Source organism: Ictidomys tridecemlineatus, chromosome 12 (assembly GCF_052094955.1).
Source record: "Ictidomys tridecemlineatus isolate mIctTri1 chromosome 12, mIctTri1.hap1, whole genome shotgun sequence".
Lineage (NCBI taxonomy): Eukaryota > Metazoa > Chordata > Mammalia > Rodentia > Sciuridae > Ictidomys > Ictidomys tridecemlineatus.
This window is the reverse complement of record NC_135488.1, coordinates 61,572,161-61,581,293: the sequence shown is the minus strand read 5'-3', so window position 1 is coordinate 61,581,293 and position 9,133 is coordinate 61,572,161. Positions and strand designations below refer to the sequence as shown.

Below are 9,133 nucleotides of genomic sequence, written 5' to 3'. Positions count from 1 at the left end.
AGACCTAAAAGGAGGAAAGAGGGAATAGAGTCCTGGTTCTCCCCCAGCCAAATCCATCACTTGGCTAGGATAGCAGCCAGGAGTCCCAGGATGGGAGCACCTAGAACCCCCGCCTCCACTCTGTTTAGGCCTATCTAGCTGGCGAGGCAGACACAATCCGGCTGTCCTAGGCTTGGGGATAGTTCCCAGGGATGCAGAGGGGTCTGAGGGGGAAAAAAAGGGGGGGAGGTCTGAAGGTTCTAAGGAGGACTGAGCTGAGCCTTGGATGAGGAAGAGGAAGGATGGTATTTCCGCCTGAGGTGGTGTTTGGGCAGTGTTGCACAGGAGGACTTGTGGGCCAGTGGGCCTGCAGTGGAGCAGAAATCCAACAGCCTTAGGATTCTCCAGTAGATTTGAGGCTGTTGGGGACTTCCATTTACCCCATTCCACTCCTATGAAGGCATAAGCATTTGTGGTATTCAGTACGTTCAGGAAGGACAATTTGTAGACTTGTTGTCAGGTGACTTTTGGGGAAAGGGAAATTTAAAAGGACTAGAGGCTGTACAAGAGTCAAGCTCCCCCTCTCCTAGTCAGTCTTCTCTTCGTTTCTTCTTTCCCCCTCCAGGAAGTCTTCTTAGATTGAGCAAATAAGAAATCACTTCTAAGACCTAAATTACAACAGCTCTTATTAACCAAGTGCCAAGCATCATGCTGATCATTTTATGCATATCATTTAATCTTCCTAGTACATGTATCAAGTAGACATTATTATTATCCTGCTTTGCAGGTGGAGATGCTGAAGTTCAGAACTCAGCAGATCACATGACTAGGATTTGAAAGCAAGTTATTCATCTTCAGTCTATGCTCAACCACAGGGCCCTCTTGCCATGTCTTTGCTATAATAAAGTCATCTAAGCCTTCTGTTGTCAAAATACAGACTTCTTAAATCCACCTGCTTTTGTAGATAGCCAAAAATACCTATGTATTGTTATGGCTCCATCTTTGTTGTTGACATTTATCTTTACTCTGTGTTTCCTGTGAATATATGGAAACAATTTGGTACATGCTATATATGAGTAAGTGTGCTTTTGTGAATGTGTGTATATGTATGATGCATATGTATGTATGTGCATGTGAATATATGTCTGTATGTGGGTGTCTTTCTATAAGTGCATATATACAAGCCTGTGTATGCTTATGGATGTGTGTAAGGGCATGTGAGTATGTGCATGTGTGGTGTGTGTATTTGAGTAAGTACAAGCACATGTATTTGTTTGTGTGCATGTGTGAAGGCATATGCATGTGTGCATGTATGTGTATATATGCGCATGTGTGACCATGCTACATTTCACAGACAACAGTTCCTGCTTGGTTGTTATGGGAACCACTGTTCTAAAAATGTTAAACTGATTCCCACTCCATGTGGGCCAGAGAAACCCAAAGAGAGAGCTCAGTGACAGATACATCTGGAGTCCCAAAGCTGAGATACAGAATCACAGGCTTATCAATAATTGGACGGGCCTGGACTAGCCAGAGATGTGGTCCCACAGTTGGATGAAGGCCTCTGTTCTGCTTCTTCCTGTCTCTCCTTCTTGACCCTTCATCCTCCTTCTCTTTTTCAGCTTCATGCTCTCCAAGTTGCCTTCCTTCCTTCTTCTCTTTTCTCTTTCCTTCCTTCTGTTTTTGGGGTTTTTTTTTTTGTCTGTTTTCACAGGTGAGAGCATTTGGATAACAGGTGGAGAGAGAGGGAGAGATGAGAGGGCAAAGAACAAAGGGGAAAATGATGATGGAGGTTGGAAGATGAATTTGAGTCAGATATGGGGGGATTTGATGGCAGGGATGTATTTATCTTTGTAGGAGGGTGAAGTCTTGGTCTATCATGCTATGAATGGTGCTTCAAGGATTTTTATTATAGAGCCATTCTGTGTGGGATGCAAGGAGAGAAAATGAGGCAGAGGGACAATGGAAGCACTTTGGAATAGTCCAAACTGGCTATATCTGGCTTGTCTCAAATAAGGCATGGAGGTTGGAGTGAAGGGGGAGGAAACAGCAGACATTCTGGTTGCTTTTTCAAACTCTTTCCCATACCTCGATCATAAAGATGCTTCCCCATCTCTATAGTATGGGAATCCAGACTTGAGTGAGCTTATTACTGATGCGTATGGTGTGTGTGTGTGTGTGTGTGTGTGTGTGTGTGTGTGTGTGTGTTGAATTCCTCAGGTGAAATGGAAAGTAAAGGAGTTGGGAACCAATGACCCAGCATATAGCAGTCACTCAATAATATTGGGGAATGTGTGGACATAAGGATATGCACTGGTCTTGCAATGGGAAGACCCACTTTAGTCTCTGTGTGCCCTTAAGAAACCCCCCAAACCTCTTGGGCCTCAATTTTTTTTCTATACAGTGAGGGTTGGACAACATGTACTTCTAAGCTCCTTCCAAGTACAGTGTTATTATGGTATGTTATGTGATTGACATAGCCAAGTTGTGTGTGTGAATGTGGAAAAGGTAGCTTGAACCCAGATATTGGTGATAGATACCCAGAGGATAAATGTGGGGAATACTTTAGTAAAAGATTCAACATTTTCTGTCTTCAGTTTTCAACAGTATTGTCAGCCAGATAACCCAAAGATCCTTCTGCTACACAATATGTGGACTGCTTCGCAAAAAGTAACAGACAATTCCTAAAGTGTTTAACTGAGCTTGCAAGAAAAGAAAGAAAATCTACATGGATCAAAACAAGGGAATTGAGATCAAGAAATGTTAAGTTTGAGGTGTGTTAAGACAAGCCTTGGAAGGTATGGGGAGGGAGTTTATTTCTTGTTTGTCCTGACCTGGCTCCTGACTGGAATAGGAGGAACTGCCTCTGAAAAATTATAACTACTTGAGCTGGAATTTGAACACCTGCATGGTACAGGAGCCGGTAAGTCAAGAGCTTAACAAAAAATCTATGGCCATCAGGTGATACTCTTAGAGTGCCTGACAAAAGCAAATATAAAACTGCTCAGGAGAATATTGGCCAAACTATATTGTATATTGGGCATTGCAAATATGTAAAACAAATCCCACCATTATGTACAAGAATAATGCACCCATAAAAATATGTAAAAAAATAAGAAATCCTGAAAATGAATAAAAGCCTTAAAAAATAACACTCAGGAGAAACATGCCTTCAACCTCGACACAATGTATTGCTGACCAGAGAATCCCCAGCAAAGATTAGCTCAAAGCTAATAAAAATCACAAAACATAACAGAAAACAATGTACCATGAATGAGAGTAGATAAGACCCTGAAAAAATATCCATAAGTTCCATCAGGTCTAAATGATAGCCTGGATATGTGGGGGAAAGGAGGGAACAAAGGGAATTCTTACAGAAGTGTAGTTATTTAGGCAAATCTAGGGAACTAAAGACATTGTCACTATTAATAAGAATTAGGTATATGGAAGAATGATTTGATTTTAGATTGTGTTTAAAATAGTAGTGGGATATTCATACTGAGATGGCCCTTGGGGCCTTAGAATTGACTGATTTAGAAGTCATGTATGTATGGGTGACAGCAATGAATGTGCTCTCCAAGAACATGGTTGAAATAGGAAAGCAGCAGCTAAGAACTGAGTCTGGGGAAAATGCCCACATTTTGAGGATCACATGAAAAAGAGGAGTAAGTAAGGAAGATGAGCTCTCTGGCAGTACCTAATTCTGCTTGGATCTTGGGTTTGGGGTGATTTTTTGATTGTTTGATTTTAATTCTCTCCCTTTTGGCCTAACATTCTCTTCCCTCAAAATCCTTAGGGGAAGTTTCAATAAATGAGGACAAAGGAGGGATTTCTTGTCTCTTGAGTTCTAGAACCAGGATGGGCTCTGGTACCAGGACTACTAAGTCACTTGTTTGGAGTTCCATTTTTTTTTTCTCATTAGGCCTAATATTAGAGTATGAGGATAAGATCAGGCACACTTGGGTCAGCACTTGATGGAATAAAGCTGCAGAGAGCATGGGTGGTGATTAGAAGCCAGCCACCCATGGCCAGTCTGTACTTCCTCCTTTGTTCAGGTTGTGTGCTTTGGGGTCATTTACTTAAAATATGGGCCTTTATGCTCTTCCTTACCCTATTCTGAATGTAAAGATGAATTCAGGTGGTCCATGCCTAAGAATGAAAGTTGTGGTCATTTAAATAGTAAAATAATAAGGGTCACTACTACCTTATGTCTCCAGAATCTAACACTTATCTAGCAGTGCCTGACAGCCCATCATCTGAACCTCTCCATAAGGTTAAACATTGCCCTCTGCACACTACTCTTCTAGAATGTCAATTACCTTAGAAGAGGTAAAATCAAATTCTTTAGCACAAATTAGTTTCTTAGATACAAAGTATTCAGCCTGGGCTGGGGATGTGGCTCAAGCGGTAGCGCGCTCGCCTAGCATGCATGCGGCCCGGGTTCGATCCTCAGCACCACATACCAACAAAGATGTTGTGTCCGCCGAGAACTAAGAAAAAATAAATAAATGTTAAAATTCTCTCTCTCTCTCTCTCTGTCCCCCTCTCTCACTCTCTCTTTAAAAAAAAAAAAAACAAAGTATTCAGCCTTTAAGTGAAAGCACTTAATACTTGGGGGAGAGAAAAGGAATCCTCTGGATTATTTTATTTCTCTGGTCAACTAGTCTGCAGGAGTGGAGGGGTGAAGAAGCCAAAGGATCAGGAGTTGTGTTAGTCTGGCATCAGAGAGCTGTGGGCTAGCCTAATTCAAAGCAGCTCAGAACAGGTCTTTTCCCTGCCTTAGCAAAGAGGAGTCACCTGGGAGGGGAGATGGGGTGCATGGCAGGCTTTTTGTACTCCAACTTCTGCTCAAGGTGACCAAAAAGAGAGTAAAATTTTTGGGTAGGGAGTTCAAAGAGTAAAGGAGGGAGGCCTACTTTTCCCATTACAGAGTTACACTTTCTTCCCCACCCTCCTGCCTGCCACTCAAAAACATGAAGGTTCACTTGGAGGGAAAGCTTGGAAAGGGCAGTGGCAGTGGATGGTTGGACAACAAGTAGCCTTCTGCTTCCTGGAGAAGGTTCTTTATGGAAAGAATAAGATGACCGCAATCCTTGGGGTAAGTAAGACCTGCTCCTTGCTAGACTCAGGTGTAGTCCAGCTGAATGCTGAGACCCTTTGCCCTGACAATATGTGACTTTTGAACAGATGCGTAGGCTCAGGCTGGAATCTCTTAGGGTATGAGGACAAGATTGGGTATACTTGGGTCAGCACTTGATGGAATAAAGCTGGAGAGAGCATGGGTGGTTGATTAGAAGCCAGCCACTCATGGCCAGTCTGCACTTCCTCCTTTGTTCAGGTTGTGTGCTTTGGAATAATTTACTTAAAAAAATGGGCCTTTATGCTCTTCCTTACCCTACTCTGTATGTAAAAGTGAATTCAGTTGGTCATGAAACACTGTGAATCTGTGACAGGGAACACTGGGTATTCACAAATAGCACTGAAATACTGCAGCCTTTTGCGGCTTTGGCTACTGCCTAGCGCTCCCTCTAGTGGCGAATTCTGTTTCTTTTTCTCATTTCCCAGTAGGAAACCTTTCCTAACAGGTCAGGTACCTCCAATCCAGGGTTGGAAAATGAGAACTGGCTTTAGAGTCAACTGTTTGACTCTGCTTCTAGCTGGGTTACTCAGCAAATTATCTACATTGCTCCCTCATCGTGAAGTGGGGTTTATGCCTGCTTCACTTTAAAATGAGGATTAAGGAGGATACCATGCACAGTGTTTAACACCTACACCTTTAAATCACTTTCTAGATCCAGAAACACTTTTAGATCTTAGATCAGCTATGATTAAATTCATTCATTAATTCAATACATATTTATTGAATGCCTACTATGTGTCACAGTGCCTGGTAGGTGTGCTTGACGTAGGTGTGTAATGTATTCAGGGCCTGTAACCCATGAACATGGGGATAGCCTTTGTCTTCTGGCACATGCTGTCCTGGAGAAGCTGTTTGTGGAAGGGTTAGGAGCTTACATGGCAGATTCAGTAAGCTTTTAGCACAATAATTTTAATTGCAAAAATAAACAGTTTTGTCAACTGCTTGAGAGTAGCGTCTGCTTTACAAAAATTAACAACAACAAAAAGGAAATAACCCCAAAGCAAAACGTTACATCCAATTGCTGCTGGAAACGACATTGCTGTACAAAGTCCCGCGCGAGACCGGCTCGGCGAAGCCCCAGCCTGTCTGTGGGGTAGGGGTATAGAGGACGGCGTGGGGTGTGAGCCAGTTACAAAAGACTATCATGAGTCCCAAGGAAGTGCCTCCTCAGTGGGTGGCCTGAGAGGACTTTCCCCAAAGCGGCTCACAAGGAATACAGCGCCTGAACAGCGGGAGCTATCCACGGAGCTGGTGCTGAACAGGGCAAGTGCAGCGGGCGCTTCAGGGGAACTGGAAGCAGGACGGAGGCCGGCCCCGGGGCGTGCGAATAAAAGGTGGGAAAAGAGCGGGGAGGGGGGACGGGCCAGATCTTGTTGTGCGCGCCGAGTGGCGGCGCCCCAACCTACAAACCCAGCTCCTGCTCACATCGCAGCAAAGGAGAGGCCCAAAGAGTAAAACCCGAGGCCCTTAAGCCGCTCCTCCGCGCGCGCCTTCTGCTTAAGGTGCACCTTGCTGTGTCGTTTCTTCTCATCGCTGCGCGCGAAACGGCGCCCGCACACGTCGCAGGCAAAGGGCTTCTCGCCTGTGTGGGTGCGCACGTGAGTGGTGAGGTGGTCGCTGCGGCTGAAGTTGCGGAGGCAGATGCGGCACTGGAAGGGCTTGTGGCCAGTGTGGATACGCAGGTGGCGATTGAGCTCGTCGGAGCGCGCAAAGCTACGTACGCAGCTTTCCACAGGACAAGCAAAGGCCTTGGCATGTGGCCGAGGGCAGAAGCAGCGAGCGCTGCACTTGCCTCCTCGGCGCCCCTTGCGCCGCGCCTTGGCCGGGGGAAAAGGGGCCGGTGGCTGCACAGGTGGCGCAGTGACGCCACTGCTCCCGGGGATGTCGGCCACAAGAGGTTTGGGGAAGTCCGCGGTGGCAGTGCTGCGAAGGCCCAGTGGGGAAAGCTGAGGCTGTGTACCGGCCAGAAACTCTCCGCCGTCGCCGCCGCTACTCCCTCCCTCCCCACTAGGAGGGGTCAAGAGCCCCGGGAGGCCCTCGGCCCCATCCCCTAAGTCACCTGGGGCCAGCGGGAAAGCGTCGTAGGCCCCGGTGGAGTACAGTCTGTTGGTTGTACTGGCCGGCAGCTCCGCAGGACAACTGATGGACAGCAGGTCCTCGATCTTGGTCCCTAATGAGGGGAAACGAGCTTCGGGGGCGGCCTGGTAGCCTCCCTGAGACCCACAGTTTCCTGGGGCCCCAACAGAAAGCAGCTCCCAGGGTGCGTAGGGACCTTTGAAGGCCGAGGCAGCGTCCAGCGCTGGAGAGGCTGGAGGCGCCCGAAGGCCCGGCTTGACGTCGGGCGGAGAGAGCTGAGGCTCGTACAGGCACTGAGAGGGGGCGCCAGAGGAAGGCGAAGCCTCCCAAAACGCCTCTGAGAAGGCGGCCGCGCTCAGATCCGGGGAGTACAGGTCCGGCGGACCTGGAAGCAAGGCGTCGGGGCCCGCGGGAAAGGGAGTATCCAGTGGGGACCGGGATGCTGCCGCCTCAGGGCCGGGGAAGGGTGCCAGGCCTAAGATGCCCGACATGAGGTTGAAGAGTGCCTCCGGGTCGTGCGGATGTTCTGGTACTGCCTGAATGAAGAAGCTACCGCTGTAGCTGAGGCCAGGAGGGGGCGTGGGCGCGGGACCCTCCAAGAAGCAGGAGTCAGCCAAGTCCCCCCCGGCACCGCAGTTGCTCAAAGCCCAGCTCAAGAAGTCGCCTGCTGAGGAGGGAGCAGGAATCAGCTCTGGGCACACCAAAGGGCGTGCCTCTGAACCCTCAGTCCCTACCCACGAAGCCCTTGGTGCACACCAACACACGCAAAGTGCCTTTTGCACATTCTGATCCAGCAGGGGCCGGCAAACATCCCAGGACACACATACAAACATGCACACGCAAAACACACGTGCATAGGCAAAAGGATACCTGGGTTCGCGTGCGCGCGCGCGCGCGCGCACACACACACACACACACACACACACACACTCACACACACACTCACACAGGTTCCGGCGGAGGCGCTGGCGGCCTAGTGGGGGTGGGAACGGGAGTGCGCGCCCCATGACCCCCTGCGCCTCCCATCCCCCCATCCCTATGTTTCCAGCGTCCCAATCCCTGCTTGCCCCTGCGTTTTGTCGCCGTCTGAGCACCCCTGGCCGCGCTCCTTACCTCCAGGATAGCCAGCGGTCGCGGGAGTGTCCCTGGCGGGCAGCCGAGGCAATTCAGTGCTAGGTTCGGCGCAACAGCCTTCGGAGGACTTGACGAGGATCGCGTCGGGGCCAGAAAACTCACTAAGGTGGAGCATGGCGCGGCAGCGGTTGCGGGGCACTCGGGGCCTCGCCCGCTGGGCTTGAGGGCACGTAGGTTGCGGGGAGGCCGGCGGTCGCGGCTCCCCGCGGTGCACAGTCCCGGGCACCCGAGCTTCTGGCTCCAGGCGCTCACCTCTAGGAAAAGGGTCTGGGGGCCCCGGAACCCTCGCTCGCCCGCGAGGGCCTCGGGCGGCGGCTCCTTGCCTCTTCAAAGCGCAGCCAGGCTCCCCCAACCCACAGCCCCCCCACTTATATAGCTGCGGCGTCGCTGGCTCCGGGCTTCCGACTCCCCGGGCCACTGCCATTTCGGGAGGCCCCGGCCCTGCCGCCGTGACGTAAATGCCCAAACATGGACACAGGATGTGTGCCGGGGACTCCCGAAAAGGAAAGCTCGAGCTGTGACGTCGCTGCCGCCGCAGCCGAGCCCGCTCCGCTGCGTGCGGGCGCGCTCCCCGAGCCAAGAGCCCCGTGCGCGCCGAGGCCACGGGTGCGCCCGAATGGGCTGTGAGCCGCGTGGGGCCGAACGTCCAGTACGTGAGTTTCCCGCCTGGAGGTAAAGGCCCTAGGGCGGTGAGGATTGTGAGATTCCACAATTTGGGGGTTCGAATCCGCTATTTGTCACTTAACTACATTTAATCCCTTCTTTGAATTTGCTATAGACAGAAACAGAACACTAGGCACATTC

General features: G+C 49.6%; 1 protein-coding gene across 2 annotated transcripts; it reads right to left on the bottom strand.

Annotated features, from left to right (window-relative positions):
* Nucleotides 1-6,007: 6,007 nt before the first annotated feature.
* Nucleotides 6,008-8,882, bottom strand: Egr4 (early growth response 4). Of its 2 annotated transcripts, none has more exons than XM_005322162.3 (2): nt 8,309-8,882; nt 6,008-7,862 (listed from the first exon to the last, which is right to left on the bottom strand). In XM_005322162.3, exons 1-2 carry the CDS (start codon nt 8,751-8,753, stop codon nt 6,541-6,543), a joined length of 1,767 nt encoding a protein of 588 aa, XP_005322219.1. In that variant the 5' UTR covers nt 8,754-8,882; the 3' UTR covers nt 6,008-6,540. The 2 variants fall into 2 exon arrangements, with proteins under 2 accessions (XP_005322219.1, XP_040126930.1); XM_040270996.2 differs by having other exon boundaries at nt 6,008-7,859.
* Between the last annotated feature and the right edge of the window lie 251 nt (nt 8,883-9,133).

Excerpts from the sequence above, each read along its gene's own strand:
- Egr4 (XM_005322162.3), bottom strand. The coding sequence starts at position 8,753 with ATGGCAGTGGCCCGGGGAGTCGGAAGCCCGGAGCCAGCGACGCCGCAG. Across the intron at positions 7,863-8,308 it reads GACCGCTGGCTATCCTGGAG|CAGGCGACTTCTTGAGCTGG; the intron begins GTAAGGAGCGCG and ends CTCCCTCCTCAG.